The sequence below is a fragment of the Pecten maximus genome, chromosome 19 (assembly GCF_902652985.1).
Source record: "Pecten maximus chromosome 19, xPecMax1.1, whole genome shotgun sequence".
Taxonomy (NCBI): Eukaryota; Metazoa; Mollusca; class Bivalvia; order Pectinida; family Pectinidae; genus Pecten; species Pecten maximus.
Window position 1 is genome coordinate 12,451,795 of NC_047033.1, and position 27,957 is coordinate 12,479,751.

General features: G+C 34.2%; 1 protein-coding gene across 1 annotated transcript; it reads right to left on the bottom strand.

Moving 5' to 3' along the window:
- Nucleotides 1-144: 144 nt before the first annotated feature.
- On the bottom strand, nucleotides 145-27,878 carry LOC117317413. The gene is made up of 12 exons (XM_033872224.1): nucleotides 27,502-27,878; nucleotides 20,716-20,910; nucleotides 20,135-20,286; nucleotides 19,320-19,442; nucleotides 18,980-19,073; nucleotides 18,640-18,740; nucleotides 12,441-12,524; nucleotides 11,033-11,258; nucleotides 10,571-10,722; nucleotides 9,024-9,146; nucleotides 3,347-3,440; nucleotides 145-2,097 (listed from the first exon to the last, which is right to left on the bottom strand). Exons 2-12 carry the CDS (start codon nucleotides 20,906-20,908, stop codon nucleotides 1,964-1,966), a joined length of 1,476 nt encoding a protein of 491 aa, XP_033728115.1. The 5' UTR covers nucleotides 20,909-20,910; nucleotides 27,502-27,878; the 3' UTR covers nucleotides 145-1,963.
- Between the last annotated feature and the right edge of the window lie 79 nt (nucleotides 27,879-27,957).

Here is a 27,957-nt window from a genome sequence, read left to right on the forward strand (position 1 = left end):
TTTAAAGTTGACGAAAATGGTAAGACAATATAAATATAAGTATTGAACAGTGGTTTTAATGTTGTTATAGTCGATATGGCAGCAAGATGTATGGTGGGCAAATGTAGCATGGAAACCCCAATGGGTTCCCATGCCATTTGCCATGAGTGTGTGCACTAACGGGTTCCCATGCCATTTGCCATGAGTGTGAGCCCTAACGGGTTCCCATGTCATTTGCCATGAGTGTGAGCCCTAACGGGTTCCCATGTCATTTGCCATGAGTGTGAGCCCTAACGGGTTCCCATGCCATTTGCCATGAGTGTGAGCCCTAACGGGTTCCCATGTCATTTGCCATGAGTGTGAGCCTAACGGGTTCCCATGCCATTTGCCATGAGTGTGAGCCCTAACGGGTTCCCATGCCATTTGCCATGAGTGTGAGCCCTAACGGGTTCCCATGTCATTTGCCATGAGTGTGAGCCCTAACGGGTTCCCATGTCATTTGCCATGAGTGTGAGCCCTAACGGGTTCCCGTGTCATTTGCCATGAGTGTGAGCCCTAACGGGTTCCCATGCCATTTGCCATGAGTGTGAGCCCTAATGGGTTCTCATGCCATTTGCCATGAGTGTGAGCCCTAACGGGTTCCCATGTCATTTGCCATGAGTGTGAGCCCTAACGGGTTCCCATGCCATTTGCCATGAGTGTGAGCCCTAACGGGTTCCCATGCCATTTGCCATGAGTGTGAGCCCTAACGGGTTCCCATGCCATTTGCCATGAGTGTGAGCCCTAACGGGTTCCCATGCCATTTGCCATGAGTGTGAGCCCTAACGGGTTCCCATGCCATTTGCCATGAGTGTGAGCCCTAACGGGTTCCCACGCCATTTGCCCACTATACATCTTGCTGCCATATCGACTATAACAACATTAAAACCACTGTTCATTGCTTAAATGTGACGAATAAAATCGTATGCAGTTACAACATATACGCAACATTTGAAATATTCTTTACAGTACGCTATAACTTAAACAACATTGCTCTTGAAAGCTTGCGCATTTACACATGTTTTCCACGCTGTTTGAATTACTTCTTCAGAACATTAACCTTAAATAAGTAGGAAGTAAATTACAACCTACAGACATTATGTTAATGAGTTTTCAGTGCATCATAGAATCAATTATCAGTTATTTATATACATATATATCACTGTAAAATTGGTACAATTCGCGGAGAATTTAATTTCGTTATATACATGATCATCAATTAAAGCAAGAAAATAAATACGCAATGAATATAAAGATAAACAATCAATGTATAGAACTATTCATTGCGGAATGGCAAGAATGCGAATAAGGTCTAAATGGGACTCGATATATCGGCCCCACAAAATCTAACAACTATACAGTATATATGACTTGTAGCATGGTTATACTTTTGTTTTCTTAATCTTACTATGACAATGTGTAGGAAACGCGAAATGTAATGCTTTGAATAAGTTAGAACGCACTTCTTATATACATCATACTATTTACGACTCAACACGATATGACTTTTTCGTACAATCACGTCTTTTTCCCAATGTAGGGATAGTTTCCTCCAACATCAAAGAATATTTTAAAATGTGACATAATGTATCTGCATTACAAGACCCAGTTTGAGCAGCACAGTTTGTCAACAACAGTCGACTTTATCATATTATGGACAAACGAGAATACAAAGTGCCTCTGCGTAAAGACAAGCTACATTTCATGGCGTTCGTCTGAATTATCGGAAATTACATGACCTGATATGACCAGAAATATTTGTCTGTGACGTACCCAGTATATGGACGTTATCAGATGACAAACTTGGGTACCGGTTAATGTAATATATACACCGGATTCCCGTGCACACAAAAACAAGTCAAGAGTAGTCGTAATCCAGAGACTTAATCCTTCTCACTGCCATGGACCTATACCCAAGGACCTATATCTATGTCTTATGTTAGCATCATGATTTGCAACACCTCTTTCGAGTTTTGTTTGGGAACCTCACGTTTCTGACGTCGATAACAGGTGACGATATGGATGAATCAGATGATGTCTGCCTACCTAGAGTGTCTGCGTCCACCAACATCATTTCAGCTGTAAAACATACATGTTTTTTACCAAATATTTCGAACATAATTTAATTCCAATAAGCTTATTTTCTATCGGATTATGTGAAGAAGATCTAAGTTAAAAGCACGTATAGAGAGCATTAAGTACCGAATAACGATATATATATATATATATAAGTCATTTGATCCTTACGGACGGAATAATAATTTTAAAACAAAACAACTTAACAACGTTCTCTTAGCGCTTTCTCCCCATCTATATAGATATATATAGAAACGCCGCCATACAGCTGTTTCGCCTTTCGATGACTCGTTGGTGATACTTGCACCAAAAGTGTGGGAATTCAGAAGGGGATCAAAGAAATTCATAAATTGCCCAACATTAGCAATGATACAGAATGTAACCTACGTTAAAGCGATATAACTGTAGATTTCATACTCATTAAAGCGACTATAACTGTAGATTTCATACTCGTTAAAGCGACTATAGTTGTAGATTTCACGCTCGTTAAAGCGGCTATAACTGTAGATTTCATACTCATTAAAGCGACTATAACTGTAGATTTCATACTCATTAAAGCGACCATAACTGTAGATTTCACACTCGTTAAAGCGGCTATAACTGTAGATGTCTTACTCATTAAAGCGACTATAACTGTAGATTTCATACTCATTAAAGGGACTAATAACTGTAGATTTCATACTCGTTAAATCGACTATAACGGTAGATTTCATACTCATTAAAGCGACTATAACTGTAGATTTCGTAATCACTATATAGTGATGTGTTTCTCATAAACGGAAAAGGGATTTAAGATTTAACGATACACGACCCAATACACTCTTAATTGTACTCTATAGATATATGTTTACGGCTTTTAAGTCACCATTACCTCGACTGATTTTATAAATAATGCTTTACGGAGAAAGCCGAATGGAGTCACTCACTTAGGAGTCCATGTATGGTCACGAGTTAGCGGGCGGTTACTTTCCTCAAATCGGAATAGATCAAGAGGAAGGTGTAAACAAAGACACGTGTTGAAGATGATACACGCTGCCCAACGCACATGCATCTTGCTATGTATTTCTAATTGGGAAATGTTGTTCAATTTTGTGTAACCAGAATTAGGTTTTACAATTATATATATCAATGGGCAGTAAGTTTTGTTTTCTTGAACGAGACGTGACACCATCGCATAGACTCATCTGATGATAACATTTGTGTGGTCCACTTAAGATACGTAATATGACCAAAACTCTTCTCGAAGTCTTACCTAACATAGTAAAAAGCCTGTCCACGTTTTCACCTGTTTTTGCCGAAGTTTCAACAAAAGCCAAGTTTTTTTGCGATGCAAAATATTTCCCAGTCTGAAAAAGAAAACAAAAACATTTTTGTGCTGTAGAGGAGGCAAATTATATTTATTGGCTCGTCTCATACGTTGATCGTATAATTTGAGCAGGTGACGTATCATGCTTCCTTGGCATTTCAGTGTGTCGGTACTATAATATGTTCATCAGTGACCCCATTATTGTCTTCATTTTGAGGGCACAAAATCCCAACAACCACCTAACGTTTCACTTGGAAATGTAAAGTATACGGTATAAAACGGCTTGTGTTTGGATTTCAATCATTCAAAAGCGTATGCTACATGTATGTATATTTGTTTTCAAACTATAAAGAATAATAGCTTACAACGATCTTCAAAATCTTTCATCTGTGAAAAATTACCCCTGAAAAAGTCAAACCTATTGACACTTACAATAATTTCATCCCGAAGATTTTCTACTTGTCTTCTATAATTGGTTTGTTACTGTCGGTCTTATAAGCGATAGTTATATGGCGGTCGGTCTTATAAGCGATAGTTTTAGGACGCTACAATTTGTTTTCCATTTATAGTCGTTTCTCAGATACAGTGATTTTTGTGGCAAGCAATATAGAGTTGTCGGCGATGTAGCATCCTCGAGTTGTATAACTACAATTATTAGTTAACGTTAATATATATTTTCTGAATTAACAAAAAACATTTTATAGACCTTATGTGATAGCATCTTCTCAAAATAAAATTTAATTTCAGCAGATGAATGTGCTTATTTGGATAGAATACGTTGTGTTTAAGCAGGCATATATAAGTAATTCGTCTATGAAATTAATATTTTAATAAATGGCATACCGAGACATCGTAAATCACTAAACGCAAAATATAACCTTATGAAGCACGCACAGCCGATTTTCGAAATTCTGATATTATTCAAACTCCATGTTACATGTAAAGGGAGGAAACTCAAGATAGCTGTTGTATATTTGGAGACGGTTAATAAAGATGTTTTAACGATAGGACATTTTAGTCTGACTGTTTTTCTGAATCATTTCTGCGATCGGTAGGAAAATGTAAAATAACATCTTTGACTTCACTCGAAGGTCTATTGAAATAGTTCAAAACCGGATAATTCTCAGAAAATCTAAATAACAGCTTAAGGCAAAATAGGACAATTTAATACATAAGAATATTAGCAATGATTATATATAATATATAGCTAGAGTGTATATAGTATATTAGTATATATAATGTATAGCTATAGTATATATAGTATATAAGTATATAAAATGTATAACTATAGACTGTTTACCGTATATAATGTAAAACTATAGAGTGTATGCCGTATATAAGTATAATATAATATATAACTATAGAGTGCCTACGTATATAAGTATATATAATATATAACTATAGAGTGTATACCGTATATAAGTATATATAATGTATAACTATAGACTGTTTACCGTATATAATGTATAACTATAGAGTGTATGCCGTATATAAGTATAATATAATATATAACTATAGATTGTATACGTATATAAGTATATATAATATATAACTATAGAGTGTATACGTATATAAGTATATATAATATATAACTATAGAGTGTATACCGTATATAAGTATTACAATGTATAACTATAGAGTGTATACCGTATATAAGTATATATAATATATAAATATAGAGTGTATACCGTATATAAGTATTACAATGTATAACTATAGAGTGTATACCGTATATAAGTATATATAATGTATAACTATAGAATGTATACCGTATATAAGTATATATAATGTATAACTATAGAGTGTATGCCGTACATAAGTATTACAATGTATAACTATAGAGTGTATACTGTATATAAGTATATATAATGTATAACTATGGAGTGTTTACCGTATATAAGTATATATAATGTATAACTATAGAGTGTATACCGTATATAAGTATTATATAATGTATAACTATACAGTGTATACCGTATATAAGTATATATAATGTATAACTATAGAGTGTATACCGTATATAAGTATTATAATGTATAACTATAGAGTGTATACCGTATATAAGTATATATAATGTATAACTATAGAGTGTATACCGTATATAAGTATATATAATGTATAACTATAGAGTGTTTACCGTATATAAGTATATATAATGTATAACTATAGAGTGTATACCGTATATAAGTATATATAATATATAACTATGGAGTGTATACCGTATATAAATATATATAATGTATAACTATATAGTATATACCGTATATAAGTATAATATAATGTATAACTATGAGTGTATACTGTATATAAGTATATATAATAAATAACTATAGAGTGTATACCGTATATATAATATATAATGTATTACTATAGAGTGTATACCGTATATAAGTATATATAATGTATAACTATAGAGTGTATACCGTATATAAGTATATATAATGTATAACTATAGAGTGTATACCGTATATAAGTATATATAATGTATAACTATACAGTGTATACCGTATATACGTATATACAATGTATAACTATAGAGTGTATACCGTATATAGGAATATAAAATGTATAACTATAGAGTGTATACCGTATATAAGTATATATAATGTATAACTATAGAGTGTATACCGTATATAAATATATATAATGTATAACTATATAGTATATACCGTATATAAGTATTATAATGTATAACTATAGAGTGTATACCGTATATAAGTATATATAATGTATAACTATAGAGTGTATACCGTATATAGGAATATAAAATGTATAACTATATAGTATATACCGTATATAAGTATTATAATGTATAACTATAGAGTGTATACCGTATATAAGTATAATATAATGTATAACTATGAGTGTATACTGTATATAAGTATATATAATATATAACTATAGAGTGTTTATCGTATATAAGTATATATAATGTATAACTATAGAGTGTATACCGTATATAAGTATATATAATGTATAACTATAGAGTGTATACCGTATATAAGTATTATATAATGTATAACTATAGAGTGTATATCGTATATAAGTATATATAATGTATAACTATAGAGTGTATACCGTATATAAGTATTATATAATGTATAACTATAGAGTGTATACCGTATATAAGTATATATAATGTATAACTATAGAGTGTATACCGTATATAGGAATATAAAATGTATAACTATATAGTATATACCGTATATAAGTATTATAATGTATAACTATAGAGTGTATACCGTATATAAGTATAATATAATGTATAACTATGAGTGTATACTGTATATAAGTATATATAATATATAACTATAGAGTGTTTATCGTATATAAGTATATATAATGTATAACTATAGAGTGTTTACCGTATATAAGTATATATAATGTATTACTATGGAGTGTATACCGTATATAAGTATATATAATGTATAACTATAGAGTATATACCGTATATAAATATATATAATGTATAACTATATAGTATATACCGTATATAAGTATTATAATGTATAACTATAGAGTGTATACCGTATATAAGTATATATAATGTATAACTATAGAGTGTATACGTATATAAGTATATATAATGTATAACTATACAGTGTATACCGTTTATAAGTATATATAATGTATAACTATAGAGTGTATACCGTATATAAGTATATATAATGTATAACTAACTATAGAGTGTATACCGTATATAAGTATATATAATGTATAACTATAGAGTGTTTACCGTATATAAGTATATATAATGTATAACTATAGAGTGTTTACCTTATATAAGTATATATAATGTATAACTATAGAGTGTTTATCGTATATAAGTATATATAATGTATAACTATAGAGTGTATACCGTATATAAGTATATATAATGTATAACTATAGAGTGTATACCGTATATAAGTATCTATAATGTATAACTATAGAGTGTATACCGTATATATAATGTATAAATATAGAGTGTATACCGTATATAAGTATAACTAATGTATAACTATAGAGTGTATACCGTATATAAGTATAATATAATGTATAACTATAGAGTGTATACCGTATATAAGTATATATAATGTATAACTATAAAGTGTTTACCGTATATAAGTATATATAATGTATAACTATAGAGTGTATACCGTATATATAATGTATAAATATAGAGTGTATACCGTATATAAGTATCACAATGTATAACTATAGAGTGTATACCGTATATAAGTATCTATAATATATAACTATAGAGTGTATACCGTATATAAGTATCTATAATGTATAACTATAAAGTGTATACCGTATATAAGTATATATAATGTATAACTATAGAGTGTATACCGTATATAAGTATATATAATATATAACTATAGAGTGTATACCGTATATAAGTATCTATAATATATAACTATAGAGTGTATACCGTATATAAGTATAATATAATGTATAACTATAGAGTATATACCGTATATAAGTATATATAATGTATAACTATAGAGTGTATACCGTATATATGTATATATAATGTATAACTATAGAGTGTATACCGTATATAAGTATCTATAATGTATAACTATAGAGTGTATACCGTATATAAGTATATATAATGTATAACTATAGAGTGTATACCGTATATAAGTATATATAATATATAACTATAGAGTGTATACCGTATATAAGTATCTATAATAGATAACTATAGAGTGTATACCGTATATAAGTATATATAATGTATAACTATAGAGTGTATACCGTATATAAGTATATATAATGTATAACTATAAAGTGTATACTGTATATAAGTATATATAATGTATAACTATAGAGTGTATACTGTATATAAGTATTATATAATGTATAACTATAGAGTGTATACCGTATATAAGTATATATAATGTATAACTATAGAGTATATACTGTATATAAGTATATATAATGTATAACTTTAGAGTGTATACCGTATATAAGTATATATAATGTATAACTATAGAGTGTATACTGTATATAAGTATATATAATGTATAACTATAGAGTGTATACCGTATATAAGTATATATAATGTATAACTATAGAGTGTATACCGTATATAAGTATATATAATGTATAACTATAGAGTGTATACCGTATATAAGTATTATAATGTATAACTATAGAGTGTATACCGTATATAAGTATATATAATGTATAACTATAGAGTGTATACCGTATATAAGTATATATAATGTATAACTATAGAGTGTATACCGTATATAAGTATATATAATGTATAACTATAGAGTGTATACCGTATATAAGTATATATAATGTATAACTATAGAGTGTATACCGTATATAAGTATATATAATGTATAACTATAGAGTGTATACCGTATATAAGTATATATAATGTATAACTATAGAGTGTATACCGTATATAAGTATAATATAATGTATTACTATAGAGTGTATACCGTATATTTGTATGTATAATAAATAACGATTGAGTGTACACTGTATACAAGTATTATGTAATGTTTAATTTTAGAGTGTATACCGTTTATATAATGTATAAATATACAGTGTATACGTATATTATAATCTACACTATGTAAAACAACAAGCTCTGATAATAGATCATTATTGTACATACCTCAATGGACACTTCCCTCTGATCTGATAGGTCCATCTTGTTACCGACCAACGCGATCTTTACAGTTGTAGGACTACTGTTCAGTAAGTCCTTTAACCAGTTACTTACGCTGTCAAAGGATTCCTTAAAAAAATAAATAAAAAGTGTCATATATGATTATCTGAAAAACATACATATATATGATTTTGTTTTGCATATCAGTAGATTGGTTTTGGTATGTCACAATCAGTATGGGACTTACGCGTGACGTTTCGGTGACTACACTCTGTCACCTTCATCGAACAAAGCTACAGCTAAGTGTATGTACACTGGTGTGTAAAGTGTACGATATATAATCAAATCTACAGGTCTTTTCCTATGTTATTTGTGATATGCCAAAGTCCACTCACATTCATACTTACGACCTGAAGAACGTGTTGCATCACATATTACATGTCATTTAATGTGATATGACTTTCATATCACATTACTAAGTGAAAAAGACGCCTTCTTTTAAGTAAAAGTCTGTGTGGAAATTCAGTGTGATGACACTTTAAAACGTTCATCAATGACCGAATCATCCACGGACACCGTCCTTAAATGACCTTATTGTGTTTTACGACGTCAAACAGTACAAAACCAAACCCTCTGAGCATTTACTCAATAGCATGCATATATTTATATAAAGGGTATTCAAGTGGTGCAATTGCGATTCCTTAGCAAAATACATTTTCAACTTCTTATTAGAAACACATTATCAATTTTTTTTATGAAGAAAAGTTACTACCAGCATTTTTGTTGATCAGAGTGAAATATGAAGAGTGTATCGTTACTGTTGCCCACACAACTAGTAGTAGTCCCTAGTAGTCAAACAATTACTAGTCTGTTACATGCGTAGTTTTTTTATTGATCACGCGAGTTGACCGTTAGTTTATAGTATTTATGTTTATATCCAACGTAAAACTCTCCTGATGATAATCATTCAGATAGTCAATGGCTGAGTGGTTATAGTGCACTGTCCTCTCGCTAATGTAACTGTCACAAAAAAAATCGCACTAATTAATAAGGTATATCTACATCGTCAAAACTTATGTCATTACCAGGCGGTGAATGTGAGGGTCAACTGAGTCACTTTCTGACATACTTCACAGGGCGACTGACCCCGGGATTGCTAGTAATGGGATAACTCTATCTTACAGTGGAATAGAAAAGGCAGCTTGCACGTGCTTTGACACTACTCACAATAGGGTAGCGTCATTTGTCTGTTTGGGCGTACATCTCATAGGACTGATGGCGCGATGAAAAAGTTTCTAAATTTTGAGTTAGAATTACTGTTTCGTTATGTCGGTATTCTCTGTTGTTCCTGTCACTCTTCAATTTGGAGGAAATAAAGAAATGTTTACAGGATGTTTTAAATAAAATGGTTTGAAAATAACATTATTTTGTATTTCTGTATATATCTTTCTAGCGCTTTTCGCTAAATTCATATTTGCGGTAATCTAAATTATTTCGAATATACGTCAAGGTAAATATTTTTCAGTTTATGATGTCTGGTGATAGATTCTTACCCTACTAGTTACGTCATAAACAAGGATGGCGACTTTGGCATCCCGAAGGTACATTGGAACCAAACTTCTAAACCTCTCCTGCCCTGCAGTGTCCCAAATCTGGAACAGAAAGGTTTTCCCAGACACTTCGATCGTCCGGACGTAAAAGCTTGCTGTAATTGAAATAAAAACTAATGATAAAACATAATATTATCACAAACTCGGTCTGGTATAGAACCAAACACGTGCGATGAAGGGTATGAATTCCTGCAAATACTGTTATAGATCGTTCATGAGAATCGCATAGTTAATCCTGATAATGAAACAAAATGCGATTAAAAAGAATCATAGATACCTTCACTTCCGGACTACAAGTATATGTTGGCTAACATTGATCTAAAATCTTGCATTCACGTATTGTACGGTAAAAAGAACTGTCTCGTTAACAACTATTCAGTAAAACCACTGAAAATGCCAACTTACCTCCAATAGTTTCATTGTAAGTTTCCATAAACTCGTGTTTAGCGTATCTGACAGCTAGTGACGTTTTACCCACACTCATGTCCCCGACGGTGACAACCTTAATCTTCATCACCTCATGATAATCGTACGACAACCCAGAGAACGGGGGATTCCCATTGGTGATACCGTTGTCCATGATCCGGGAAGTATTCAGAAATAAAAGCGGACGTTTCTTGGCAGTTGTCAATTACATCATGATTTGTTATCTACTGGCTGCCGCCATGACTTTTACTGAAATGAGCAAGGTTTTTATTATACAAAGCAGGAAACACTTCTGTAACATAAGATTAATTGTAACTACATATGTACATGCTTATGACCTGAACAATAACACTCAGAGCCACTTGATTATTGTATTCTATACTATCGTGTAACCTGGCATGAAACTGACACTGTTTTTATTAGTGAAGAAAACAGGTTGAAAGGCAAACACACCAATAGTTATATCACAAGTATTCATATTGCAGGGTTCCGTTCTCCTAAAAGTTACAGATCAGTAAACCTTAAAGCGATAATATATAGGACACTTAAGCAATGAACAGTGGTTTTAATGTTGTTATTGTCGGGTTCCCATGCTACATTTGCCCACCATACATCTTGCTGCCATATCGACTATAACAACATTAAAACCAATGTTCAATACTTATATTTACATTGTCTTACCATTTCCGTCAACTTTGAAAAAAAACAGAACCAACAAAAAAAAAATCCCGCCTTTTTTAATGTCACATGACCCACTGGGTGTTATAGCCTGAGGCACTGGGTGTTATAGGCGTATGGTGGCAACTGCCTCTTAGCATTGTGTCAATGGGGAAATGTGGAGCAAGTGTAAATATTAATAGATAACCGTTAACAGAACAGAACTTCATATATATAAATCATGTCAATCTTACCCAGATACATATAAATGGTTTAATAAACAACCGAGGCTAAAACTGAATTAAAATATCAGACGAAATTAATATATACCATTGATAGCAATAGATATTTGTGTAACGGATATGAAAATATAGGTAATGGTCAAACATGGATAAATATGAAAGATTTAAATTTGAAACTATTACGGATGCTCAATACCCAGGTGAATTATTTAATATTCGAAATGTGCTTGTGTCTATAAATTATATGTGCTAAAAGCCATATTATTTTAATATGTTTGTTTAACTGTAAGTACTAATTTTAAGATTTTCGTCTTATTCTTTCAAGCATATCATAGTGTCGACACTTTATTTAAGCCATACAGCGTGTTTTAGAGAGAGGGAAAATCAAATTAGAACATGTATTTGTCAAATGAAATTGAGTAATCATATGTGTATTTTTGTATTTAACCCATGACTATATATATAAATATAAAGCTTATATCACTCACCGAGCAAATAGCCTGCTTTTTCAGTATTGATATACGCTGTAGAGATATACACACGGAGATAAACAGGTTATATGCTGACTCACCCTGGCAACAGGTGTAAGTCTTATGTCACCTCACAATTATTCTAATCCTTAATTTCTTTGCATCATAGATCACTCAAACTCAAATCATATGAATAATCCTGAAAGCGTGCGTTGAGAAGTAGTTACATAAAACTAGATTAAAGGTAAATCTGATTATATCGATGATCCCAATTACTGAAAATAGTCAATGCTTTTAAAACAACAAGTTGTACTGATATCATCACTCGTAACTAGAATCATTATAAATAACATTTAAATAACAATGGGGAAACAATAACAACAGACCGAAAGTCAAAACTCACTTAAATTTAATTTACTTTTTTATCAGTTTTGTTTATCTTTATTACACTGTCATTGAACTCACGTACATGTACATATTCCTAATATGGGAGATCACACTTACATTGTTGTACATATTTACTGACGCTGTTCTAACATTCTCAAATACTTTGTACAGTTTATTTTTAACACTTATCCCATCATGAGAGGTACACTTGAATTAGTTACACCCAGCCCAATTAACATCACAATATACCAAATGATATCTTATGGAGAGCAGACGTAAATTTTGTTGTCAGTGCGTCGTGTTAGTGTAGCCTATACAAAATAACAGTCTGGTTTTGAAGAATTGTCAGCTTGCGATCTTAAATATAAATAGTAAAATCAAACAAATAACTTTATATTTTACATATGAATGATTATTCATAGTAACATATAAGTATGTATCAAATATGTCGTTTCTGCAAGCTTTTGAGTCATTGAAACCTAGCAGGTTATCTTGACGTGGCTGGGAAATCTACACCAGGAAACACACATTTCAACCGAAAGTAAAGTTGAGAAAATTAATCGACATATACTAACAGCTTAACAAGCACATTTCCTTAAGACAATAAACAAATAATAGTAAAAATCGTCTTACTGGTTGTCCATTACGTTGTCATTAGAATTGTAGACTCCTTCTATATCGTAAATTGTCTAAACATCCATCGTGTTTACATACCATGTCTGCGTTGGCCTGGGGTTTTTTCTACACTGAGGTTTCGTTTGGTAGGAAGTCAATATTAACCGCTGTGTGTAGGGGCAATTTCCGTCTCCATACGATCTGTTACTGTCGTGCGGGCTTTTATATTATATAAGTATAACGTGTATACACAAATTGGTCTCATTATCAGTCGATAGGTATTTATCTACACTGCTATAACACATTTACGCATCACGACCCATAACCTGCAACGTATATCAAAAACTAAATTTACAGTTATAGACATGTATGGAGGTCGATCGATAAATTTATTAACCTGATGAAGGTTATTACTCATGAAGGTGATATAATATTCAGTTGTTTGCATCGTTTTGTTTAAATTGTTGTTAGTTTCTTAGCTTTATTTCTCTCCTTGTTTCCTCCTAAAAATCAATATTGCATCAACAGAATAAACCTTAAAGTATAAACAAGTTGCAGACGATGATTATTTAAATGTACATAGGTATTTACAAATAAAAAGTCATATTTTTAGAAACTTTGATACAAAAAACTTAAAATTTGTGTGTTTGGAATATTCAATATCATCGTTTCATTCAGTTCATAGTTGGATTATCATCCCGACAAAACATTAGTTAAATCATAGTCTAGTACATAATGATATTTACACCCAAATTGCTCATTAAATGACAACATTAATCATCTCGAACCTCTGAAGTTTTATCACAGTGAAGAATAATATGTGTTATGGTACCAGATTAGAAACGTCGGGACATGGATTGTTTGATATTTTATACTGTCTCAGACCTCTGTAGAGCATATTGTAGCTCATTCAGTTTTGTTTGCGTCTATGGCAAGCCAAGTCTTCATTTATTCGTGGAGCACTATTGGTCCGGTAATTGGCGATCTGCTCTGTGCGTTAGAATTGTACCAGCTGTCATGATAGGTGACTATATTTTTGATATTTTTTTTATTTCTCTTCATTCTGAATATTTCTTCTTCCTCATGTCTCCCTTGAGGCCGTTCCACTTTTGCCATTAGTTAGGTGTTCGCATTTTTTACTTCTATGTCACTTAGCAGAGCATTGCAAAGACAGAAAGACAGACAAGGTCTGACAAAGGCAAAGTTTGACAAAGACAGACAAAAGTATAAAACTGGTACTTGCTAAACGTTCAGCTTTAACGTTGACGGTAGGGTTTGGTTCTTCCGTTGACAGTACTTCCGTGTACAGGTATGCTATTTCAGTATGATCGCTGTATAACGGTATTCATCTGTACGCTAATCATTCGTGGATACCGTCCGTATATTATCGTGAGAATAATTGAATTTCTGGTCGATAATATATTTGTTGAGTTTGGTGATAAAATGACTCAAAACATATCCATTGGAACGAACTGTGTACTTCACTTGGCCAGTTTGTTTTTCATTGCATACGAGGCAGATTATATTGACGTTTTATCAGAACAGGTAACAGAGACCTTACAAAGTCCTCGAATTCCACCTACAGATACTATGACGATGTGTTATCTTTAAATAACAAACCTTTATCGACAGAATCGATCGGATATACCCTACAGACCTTGAAATCAAGGACATTGTGTAATCTTCAAATATAAGCCGCTTACCTCGATCTTTACCTGAAACGTTACCACCAGCGACAGTTTACAACTAAGTTGTATGATAAGCGAGACCTCAATTTTCAAATTGTTAATTTTCCTTTTGTAGATAGTAACATTCCTGCTTTTCCCATCTAGTGTTTATGTCTTAATAAATTAGATCTTCAAGAACTTGTTTTCCTTATCACGATTTTCTTTGATAGATGTCGGCTACTAACGGGAAAACTAACAATACAAGGTTTCAAGAGATGCATGGGAACGTGTTCTGGTCGACCTCATGATCTTATTTGGAAACATTCTATTTCCTTGAGCGAGGTCAGACGTGTTTCATGCTTCTTGATATGCCTAGTGGTTACTTTGTCACTACTGTGGATCAGGATTTCCATGGTTGATGTATTCGATGAAGCCGAAGACGTTTACTCTTCCGGAACACCTGGTCTAATCACTCTAGTTATTTTTAAAGGGACTCAATGCAAATCAGTGATTTTGTTCATAGTTTGCCCTTGGGATATTTTTTTTTTTAGGTTAGAATTAAGATTTCGTTGTAATGTCTGTTGTTATCCGTGATAATAGGAAACAAAAACAACACCTAACCATGCCAAAATTTCCGGACTTGATTCCTCCACTTCACCGATTTCTTTGAGTACTATTTCTCCACTTCACCAAGATGACTTAAAGCCAAGACTTCAGGTTATTGTGCAAGTCCATACTAAAGATTTTATTGATACCTGATTACGGAAATTCTAGGGTTGTCCGACGTAGTAATTCATCAGACTTCATGCCCTGTACTATTTTACTCTGTAACTGGGTGATGACAATAGTAGATAAGTTGTAAAAATAGAAATAAGAAAAGAGAAATATTCCAAATTTCGGTAATATAAAGGATTTAAAACACTGATGTCAGTTTTTTAAACGTTGGATATAGGTTCCGATATACCCCGTGTGTACATTCTTTCCTGGTTTGGAGATTTTTAATAAACAAATGTATTTCGTGGGTATAAATTTTCGTCGTTAGTCCATGCAACAATAATATAACAATAATAAATACAACAATATTCATTGTATTATTATTTGTGGTTCCATAGCAACCACGAAAACAACGAAATATTATACACAACGAATATTTCGTGTTACTGTTACTTATAGTAAGAGCTTTTCTTTCAGAATTTATGTTTGCTATTTAATCTACGCCGAATAATTTGCTCAAGTTTCCCTTCTTTTTCGAAAGTAATACCATCATGTGTATAAGAGTATGCTCTATGATATTTTCATTCAAATGAAAAATATTTAGAAAAGGTCAAAAACCAATACTAAAGATAAATGTGAATGCGGAGCAAAAATAAAGAATGACTGTGAATGTTTAATAAAAATACAATTCAACTTTTCATATTGTTATCTTTATTATTAAAATAGCGACATACATAAGTATTAGCATGCATTGTATATTTGTTTTTTCAAATACATTACTTAGTTTCAAAATGTCACAAACATATATATCATTGTCACAGAACAGGTTCTTCTCATTCGAAATTAATTCAGGCAAAATATCATTTTAGTAATAAAATTTAAGTAAGAGTCACATAATGTTCTTTTTATTTTTCTAAAAATATATTCAAAATATGAAACCCATCTTCCTGAATAGATGTTAATTTTGTTATATGATATGCATGATAGATTTTAACTACCTTGTACAATATATATATGCTCCCTTTCTTTAAAGGAAATTATTCATTTCAACATGGATCGGGTACAGCACAAAAGACATTTTGTATGGTATGTGGGTACCGGTATGTGATAGATCATGTGTTGTGTGCACGGTCCGGTGGTATCTTTGTGTCTATATAGTTGTTCTCGTTTTTCTCTGTAAATACCTATGTTGTTCCATAGATAGACATTTTAAGGGCATATGAAACAAAGCGACTAGGCTATATACATGTAAAAGTAACTGATGGAAAATATTATCAGACGTAATATTCGTTTTGTTAATACCTAAATAGTGCAAAACAATAATATTAAATTTCGGTAAGTCTTACAAAAATTATATGTTGATGCACTCGTAAGCAGAGCTCTGCGCAGACTCAGTCGCTCCCACGTGACTCCATTCGACTTTGTCCTTGTAGTATCGTTAACAAATATGAAACCAGGTCAACAGCTTCTTAAAACCCGTATATGTATAGACCATTTTACTTATCGGCTCCTGTATCGCTATATCTCTTTCACAATTTATCAGAAGAAATGACCATTTAGTAAATTAAATCTAGGTAGAGTTGCTTTAATGAATTTTTCACAGAATACACATATCGCCAACAAATTACATCACATCAATGTAAGTATATACTCCAATCTACCTAAACCTAGGCTTTGTATCTGCATGTGCTATCTACTCGTCACGTTAGTTTTCTAATATATCGCCATTCTGAAATGAACCCTGTGTAGAGTTAAAAGGATTTATGGGTGACCGGGTGACATATAGTGGTAACACACTTGCCTTCCACCTTGGTGGCCGGGGTTCGATTCCCCGATCGGACGTGAAAAGGTATATGGTCACCTGCCCGACCACGTGGGTTAATTTTATCCTCCCACACTCATACCCCTAGCGCTCTTACATCCGGGTCACAAAGCGTAACTAAAAAAGCTGATATAACTTATTTCCCAATTGTTGTAAAATAAGTGAAGTTTACATTTTTTACGTTAAACAGAAAAAAACAACACTTAACTATCATTTAAATCATATTCAAATTACTAGTAATAGCAGCCCCGGTAATAAATTATAATAACCAATTCGTATCGTATCGATACAATTCTCAGGTCATTCGCCCTTGAACAAAAGATTTTTGATGATGTTTGAACCAAGCCCTAAGGAAATCGTAACGGCATAGTCTATTCCAGATCGCAAGGAACATAGAATGTCGTCACGCGCGTTCCAACGGACCGGAAGTCAAGGCTATTCCGTCATTCAGCATTTTCCATCCGATACAGTATCTGATGTCACTGTCGGGCAACTTGACCTTAAAGTTCAAGTATCGTTTTACGTAAAAATTCTAAAATTGAATTTGAATTAATTCAATTTTTCTCTGCGTTATCAATAACATATTAAAATGACATTCATATCACCTATAAACGTCACAACTCGATAATGTTATCATTAACATGCTTAACTGACGCCATAGTAGCAACTCTGAATATTTGATTAAGTTAATCTGTTTTTCGATAAAGAAAATGGAAATAATAAAATGTTAACTTTGTTGTCAATATGAATGCAAGTTATGGATTGAAAACCGTGCATTGTTTGACAAAAATGTAGTGTTTAAAATGAAGTTTTTACAACAATATGTTGACAAGGCGAGCTTGCGCGAAATTTTATACCGGCGAACGGAGTCAGATATGGACAACCGCTAAATATTAACCCCACGAAATTCAAAGAAACTTTAATAATAGGATGAATCGCCTCGAATCTAGGAAATCGACTGCAGCACACTTCTATAAATAGATTTCGATACAAAAGTCAATAGTTGACGTCAACAACAAATCCTCCCTTTTGGCTCTTCCTTGGTTAGTTTTACATTACCACGCCCCTCCCGATCGTTCACCCCCGGGGACTGTTGTCTCGCTATAACATTTCCTGTAACAAAACAAATATGAATCTATGTAGAATTTCGATCAAGATCTCGATCAGATATTAATTCAAAACAACAATCTTATCTCCAAATTCAAATACACGAAAAATAATGCTATTGCAATGTGTGGTAAAAGAGTTCTTTTTCTTTTTTATCTTATTTAATTTTTTTTTTTTTGTTATTGTTTTTTTTTTTTTTTTTTTTTTAAATTTTTTTTTTTTTTTTTTTGATACTGATGCCTTACCTATTTGAAAAAATATATCATCCACATTCATTCCCGTTTTTGCAGACGTTTCGGCAAATAGAAGTTTGTTTTCGGCCGCAAATTTCCGCGCCTCCTGTAAAAAAACGACCTCTTTAGTTACGGTAGATTTACATTATATCTAAGTATTTCAACAGTGTAATCAATTTGTGTTTTCATTCTCGGTAAAAATATGATAAATTGCATTCTTCATTGTTACTATGAAATGTTGCTTTAATGTCTGATTTAATCAAGGGAAAACTGAATGTCCGCGGATAAAAAAACTAACAACTGTCTATATCTATAAGCTAAAAGGGGTGTTTCATATCATCAATCGGCATACCTCATTGTTACATCTTGTATCAGTGACCATATCAGCTTTGTTACCAGCCAGAACAATCACCATCATGGCGTTGGCTTGCTGCATCAGCTCCTTAACCCATACTGTGGCTTTGTTATAGGAATTCTGAAGAGAAAAACAAGAATGTGAAGGCATTATAGACTGTTCATAACGTGTTGATAAAGTGATAAAGGGACCAATTGCTGTCAGCTCGGTAGCAAGTTTTAATCATTTGATTTTACAGAAAAACCAAGTCGGCAGGCAACTGATGTAGATTGAAAATCAACAGAGTACTTAGTATATCGACATAGTAGCAATCTTGAAATCTTTCTTTTAACTCAAAATCAACAAACGAGCACAAAATACAAACAAAAATTATAAATTTGCATGCAAACTCTAAAAAAAAAGGCCCAGGAGATTACGACCAGGTGGTCCGGAAGGGTATGCGCCTTCCGATTCATCGACGACACCTCCATAAAAATCTAGGTCACGACGACACTCCAATACAAATCTAGGTCACGACGACACTCCAATACAAATCTAGGTCACGACGACACTCCAATACAAATCTAGGTCACGACGACACCTCCATAAAAATCTAGGTCACGACGACACTCCAATACAAATCTAGGTCACGACGACACCCCCATACAGATCTAGGTCACGACGACCTGCATCTCTCGAAACTATGTGTTGTTTATTTTCCAGTCAGTAGTCTACATCTGTCACGGAAATCGTGATAACGGGAACGAGTCATTGAATGTCGAATCAACTGGTACATTTTAACACGGCAGGGGAAGCAGGGGTGTAACACTTACTACATTCGTGACGTCATACACGACGACGGCTGCGGGGGCGCCCCTGTAGTACATGGGAGCGAGGCTGTGATACCTCTCCTGGCCAGCAGTGTCCCAGATATCGAACTTTATTGGGCATCCCTGACAGTTGATGGTCTTTGTCAGGTACGCGGCTGGTATAACAATACAATATTGACCACTTATATTACTATATACTATACAATACTATATTATACTATAAGTTGCCAAATAATAATGTATTATCAAACTAATTATCAAAGGAATACGTTTTCTATTCAAGCACCCATTGTCTGATGCATTTTTAACAGTTCTTTTTGTCAACTTAATTGTTCTTTCATTTATATTGACAGCCCATTCGATTACTTTAAGCTTAAAATAACGAAAGGAATACAGATAAGTTTTGTAATTCCTTCGCTTCAATTAAGTCTTGAGCTGTCGTTCATCGATTTATTACACTTTTTGTATTTCATGTCTCGTCAATTTATTGATATAGTTTATAAAAACCACACGTGTATTTCACCCAATGAATCCTATATTTGAAGTCTTACTAAATTTACATATCTGAAAATTGCTATACTGACCCCCGATTGTTGTCTCGCCGTTCTCGTTGAACTCTCCCCGTACAAATCTCAGAGCTATGCTGGACTTCCCAACGCCTGAATCACCAAGCAGCACCAACTTTATCTGTTTGGCCTTTCCAGCGCCTGCGCCGACACTACCACCTCCACTTCCGGGTCTGCTGTTAGGAGGAGCTGAAGAGTTCCAGTCATTCATTGCTGTAATGTAATATTCACATACAGTTCAATATGGCTATAAAGCTTACACAAGAGACAGTAAATGTGTCCTTTATACAGAGGTTAACTATATAGTAAATTGGAATGAGTGGGTCTGATTGGTCTGTCCTCTATAGACAAGTGACCTTTATATAGAGGTGTCCTTTAAAACAGGTTTGACTGTAATTATCAATAATTCATGTAAAGCCATGTTTATGTTGCTTCAACCGGTCAACACCTTCCGTAACATTTACATTGTAAGCTGTTAATGCAGCTGGTTAGTTATGATTTTCAACGACCTATCAACTCTTTCAATGTCATTAGGGCCAACAAAGGTGAGTAAAAATGGGCAAAAACGCCTTCAATAACTGTTCTCATCCAAAGCTTTTACGTAGGGGTTTGAAAAGTTGCGCTGCTTTTGATTTCATACTCATTCTTAGGGGGTGTCGGGCGGCACGTTCTTATTGATTCGGGAACAACATATATCACGTTCCTGTGAAGTTTCACCATATCACCCAAAATGTGACAGGAGCACAAAAGTGTCGTCCACAAAACATTACCGGATAATGCAATGAATGTCAATTAGCATTTCATCACTTAATCTCTGTAGACCAGTTATCATTTATCATGACAGTACAACACTTTCCCAAATCAACGATGTTTATTGAACACAATATAAATGACATAAAGATGATTTTTTTTTTCAGTTTACACTGACACAGCGGCACCAGCTTTGGTCTTCAAGTTCTTGCTGTGGAGGTGATGTGAAATTCTTATTCCTAGAACATGTTCTGTACTTTGTTCTCGATGTAAGGGCGATAAGAACGTTGTTCCCATGTTCGAGAACAGTCAAGAACAATGTTCTTTTGGTCGCCCATGACACCCACGATGATCATCCCCACAATGCAGAACCATAATGTCAAGTACTTCGCAACATAACACAGCTCGGAATCCATACCAAAATTTCATCTAACTGACAAATATATTACAACTCTCGCCTAACTGACAAAGATATTGTGACTCTCGCCTAACTGACAAAGATATTGTGACTCTCGCCTAACTGACAAATGTATTGCAACTCTCGCCTAACTGACAAATATATTGCAACAGACAATAGGGTTTGAAATCAAATTTTAACAATAGGCTTTAAAACACTCAATCAAATCAAAATTTATCAAAATTAATTAAATCAAAATTCAACAATAATACATGCTTCCATGAAACAAAAGTTTGTCATGAAGCAAGGCCGTGTGCAATTTGCAAAATTATCGTCATAAATAAATCTCTAAGCCAATGTACTGATTTCTCCCAAACTTGATGGTTTCAAGTAATCGAGGGTCAATACCTCTATTTATCATATCTCGGCATGTCTGGCATAAAAATGTCAAAGTTCATTTCCTTTTTTCATGTGAAAATCTTTATTATCTTAAATGATAACCGGATAAAAAGTGTGCTATCTGAATAAGTAGCGTTTGCGTGTTCTACATCTGAATATCAAAGAATTTCAAGTATATTTTCCTGTTAACTTTAACAAAGATCCGTTCTTCTTATCTTGAGAATGCTCAACCTGTGTAAATCATGTTACAGATAGGTATATATGACAACCCCCTCGAGTCACACGTTACTTGTATTACAGGCGTCTGTATGTGGTTAGCATTCATAGAAAGTAAATTAGTTTATTAGAAGCTAATATATTTTCGCTATAAATACTAACCACATGCAGACGACGGGTCAAGTAAAATGTAGGGGTGTCACGATACGTACTACACCCCCTATAGGAGGGGTCAAGTAAAATGTAGGGGTGTCACGATACGTACTACACCCCCTATAGGAGGGGTCCAATAAAATGTAGGGGTGTCACGATACGTACTACAACCCCCTATAGGAGGGGTCCAGTAAAATGTAGGCGCATGTGGGTTAATGTTGCATTTATAATTAAAAAGAACAAAAAACATCATGTTTTAATAGAAATTCAATATTTAATAATTTCCCGGTTAGTTCTGTTTGTTTTTTTGATCGGATTTTAATGTTAGGTGTCCAACGTCTTTATCGGGATGTTTTCGTCGTTCCTCGTGTTCTCGCGTGGTCACGTGACCGGCACGAAGGACTACATTAACACTTGGTTGGTAAATATGGCCAGAGCACCCGACCAACGTATTTTGTCGTACAAACAAATATGATACACTTATTCATCGTGCTAAGAAACCGATAAAAAGTGCTGTACATTCTTCTATTTATTCAAGTATGGTTACATAACGGCGTTATAAACTGGTGTTAATTGAAGAAATGCCGATTAATTGACTACTTTTTAAGTAATTTTGACGATGTTTGTCATTTTCGTAAGAATGTACAGCACTTTTCGTTGCTCTCATACAATTACCTTCACGCACGTACCTGTTTCATAGGTATTGATTTAGGGTAGTCGGGTGCTCTAGGACGATTCATAGAGCAAGTGTTAATGTTCATTCTCCAATATTGGAACTCTTCAGTGTTTTAAGTATCGAAATCGGCATATAGAAACGAACAAACGTTAATAAACGAATGCAATGGATCGTAATTAATTCAATTAATTATTTACAGATGATTCCCAAAGACATAAGGTATAGTTAGAAGTTTTCGGCTGTACACATGCAAGTTTGTAAATTCGTCACTGTGATGAAACCACCGTCCTCGTCGTTGCCATGACAGCCGATCGAAGCTGCGATCACGAATGCACTGACAAAGTGAAAGTTGAAGTATTTTTCGCAACATGCGGTTTAAACTTAAAATTACAATCACACCTCGTGTTGATTGCGGTTGTTTAATCATACCTGATCAATTGAATTATCAGAAAACTAACAAAAACATTAAAAAACACAGAATGAAGCCTTCGTGTCAGGCAGTGCAGACACAACGCGGGATCTGTAAACAATGTGACGTCATTGGAATGTACAAGTTGCAACAATGTACAACAATGTATATTTTACATGAATACACTAATGAGCAACAAAACCCACATGCGGGGGTGTCACGATACGTACTAACACCCCCTATAGGAGGGGTCCAATAAAATGTAGGGGTGTCACGATACGTACTACACCCCCTATAGGAGGGGTCAAGTAAAATGTAGGGGTGTTACGATACGGTCGATATTGTATATATTATAGAACTTGGCACGAATTCTCACCTAAAGTTCCATATTATATATATTATAGTCCTTGCCACGAATTCCCACCCCACGGTCCATATTATATATATTATAGTCCTTGCCACGAATTCCCACCCCACGGTCCATATTATATATATTATAGTCCTTGCCACGAATTCCCACCCAAAGTTCCATATTATATATATTATAGAACTTGCCACGAATTCCCACCCCACGGTCCATATTATATATATTATTGAACTTGGCACGAATTCCAACCCCACGGTCAATATTATATATATTATAGTCCTTGCCACGAATTCCCACCCAAAGTTCCATATTATATATATTATAGAACTTGCCACGAATTCCCACCCCACGGTCCATATTATATATATTATAGAACTTGCCACGAATTCCCACCCCACGGTCCATATTATATATATTATAGAACTTGCCACGAATTCCCACCCCAGGGTCCATATTATATATATTATAGTCCTTGCCACGAATTCCCACCCCACGGTCGATATTGTATATATTATAGTACTTGGCACGAATTCCCACCCCACGGTCCATATTATATATATTATAGTACTTGGCACGAATTCCCACCCCACGGTCGATATTATATATATTATAGTCCTTGCCACGAATTCCCACCCCACGGTCGATATTGTATATATTATAGTACTTGGCACGAATTCCCACCCCACGGTCCATATTATATATATTATAGTCCTTGCCACGAATTCCCACCCAAAGTTCCATATTATATATATTATAGTCCTTGCCACGAATTCCCACCCAAAGTTCCATATTATATATATTATAGAACTTGCCACGAATTCCCACCCCACGGTCCATATTATATATATTATAGAACTTGCCATGAATTCCCACCCCACGGTCCATATTATATATATTATAGTACTTGGCACGAATTCCCACCCCACGGTCGATATTATATATATTATAGTCCTTGCCACGAATTCCCACCCCACGCTCTATATTATATATACTATAGTACTTGGCACGAATTCCCACCCCACGGTCCATATTATATATATTATAGTCCTTGCCACGAATTCCCACCCCACGCTCTATATTATATATACTATAGTACTTGGCACGAATTCCCACCCCACGCTCTATATTATATATACTATAGTACTTGGCACGAATTCCCACCCCATAGTCCATATTATATATACTATAGTACTTGGCACGAATTCCCACCCCACGGTCGATATTATATATATTATAGTCCTTGCCACGAATTCCCACCCCACGCTCTATATTATATATACTATAGTACTTGGCACGAATTCCCACCCCACGGTCCATATTATATATATTATAGTCCTTGCCACGAATTCCCACCCCACGCTCTATATTATATATACTATAGTACTTGGCACGAATTCCCACCCCACGCTCTATATTATATATACTATAGTACTTGGCACGAATTCCCACCCCATAGTCCATATTATATATACTATAGTACTTGGCACGAATTCCCACCCCACGGTCCATATTATATATATATTTTATAGAATTTGGCACGAATTCCCGCCCCACGGTCCTATAGAACTTGGCACGAATTCTCACCTAAAGTTCCATATTATATATGTATTAAAGTACTTGGCACGAATTCCCACCCCACGGTCGATATTGTATATATTATAGAACTTGGCACGAATTCCCGCCCCACGGTCGATATTATATATATTATAGAACTTGGCACGAATTCCCGCCCCACGGTCCATATTATTCCCAGTCTGAAGAGAGTGAATGGCATATAGTAAAGATTAGGAGAATAGGATTGATGGGAAAGAATAGAAAGAATGGGAAAAAGAAAAGATCGGTAGGGATTGAAAAAATGTGTTTTGAGAAATTTGAGAGAAAAGAAGCAGAGTGTCAGAGACCTGGAAGGAGGAGGAAGCGGGAATAGGAGCTGGGAAAGGCGATGTTTATCGCAGGATGTAGCGCGTCTGTAATCTGTGTACACGGGTAAATAACAACGTTATAAATCCGTAATGTAAATTTGCTCAATAATACAATAGGCGTCTGCTTCTGGTTAATAATAGAAATTTCGTTTGGTTTGGTTTGTTTTTGTTTAACGTCCTATTAACAGCCAGGGTCATTTCAGGACGTGCCAGGTTTTGGAGGTGGAGGAAAGCCGGAGTACCCGGAGAAAAACCACCAGCCTACGGTCAGTACCTGGCAACTGCCCCACGTAGGTTTCGAACTCGCAACAGAGGTGGAGGGCTAGGGTTAAAGAGTCGGGACACCTTAACCACTCGGCCACCGCGGCCCCAAGTAATATAAAAGACATATATAAGCCCCCTACTCCTACTGTATCTACGTTGATATAGTAAGAGTAGGGGCTAATATTCTTTCTTTAAATACTAACCAGAAACAGACGCGTGATAATAACAATACATCGTTATCTTTACAGGGACAATACCCTATTGTTTGTTTATCCGTCCTCTGGCGCAGTGATAACATCCACATCTTGTCAATGACATGAATATGGACAGAACATAAAATATTTTCGACTTATACAAAATTCATTAACTACATTTTTAACCAGAAAGTTCCCGGTGAACCCTTTTTATATCCAATAGTGACCTCTCCCATACCCCTATGACACCCTTCCATACACTGTTACGTGTACCTGTGATTTATCAACAGGAATCTTGTCTTGACTTAGACTTACTCAGGCCATCAAATAGACTTACCGAAGTCCCAAACATTCCTTCTCTACTCCAACAAAGTCTTAGACCACGAAGACACATACGAGACCCTATAATACCTCCGTTGGCATTTGGTATGGCGCCAAATGTAACAGGAGATGTAAAATGTAACTACCAGACCGAGACTCAAACCCGGGACCTCCGAGCTCTACACGGCTCTCTAATCATTTCAGCTACCTGATCACCTAGACCCATCCCAAATATATAAACCCTAAACCTCACCATAGTTTTTAAGTTCCTGTTAATGCGGAGTCGACATAATGGTCATCTATTTAAAAAAAAAAAAAAAAAAACTCGGTACCAGTGTCATCATTGAAGTATAACATGCAAGAATTTGGCAAGAATTCCCAACCCACGGTCCTAATATATATATATATGTATATTATAGTTGATACCATGATACATATATATATATGTATATATGGACCGTCGGTTCGTAATCCGAACAATGAAGACCCTGTGTGGCGTAAGTATTTTGATAACAACCAGGTAAATTGCATATAGTTTTATATATAGAGAGATGTAAATAGATCGAGACTTCCAATGTTCGAATACATCCTGTTAGATGTACGTGTTATTCACAATTCTTTAAATGTCCGAAAATAAAAGAAGAAGAAAAGAAAGAAAAGAAGTCAAACTGACCTTTGACTGACGTACGTACTGTATAGTAAAATGTACATGCAAGATAAATATATAGATACTTACTTTCGAAGATCGCTTCCCTTCAGTTTCAGGTCCAACAGAAATCCATAAGTTTGACGTAATTCATGTCCACACGTTTTGATTTGTTACAACGATGATATTACTACATATTAACATCCATCGAAACTGTGATATCGTATATCCTATGGTCCGATACTGTGCTCAGGTGTGTTGTGGAAACGCCCCCTCGGTCTCCTGTTCGCTATTCAACTAATTCTATAAATACCCTTTAACAATCCAAGTTGTTAATAAATAATCAAAAAGAAATGACACGTCTCTATTTCTCATTCCATGACGAAGTTGATTTCATTTACATGCAGAAGTAGACGATGATTAAAACTTTGATCTTTGGTAAGCGGTCACACTTCCGGTTTTGTGACCTCGGATGTTGTCGCGTTATATGAAGCATTTCCTAGGGGTCGTCTCAAAACGTATTCTAAATCTACGCTATGTTTAAAC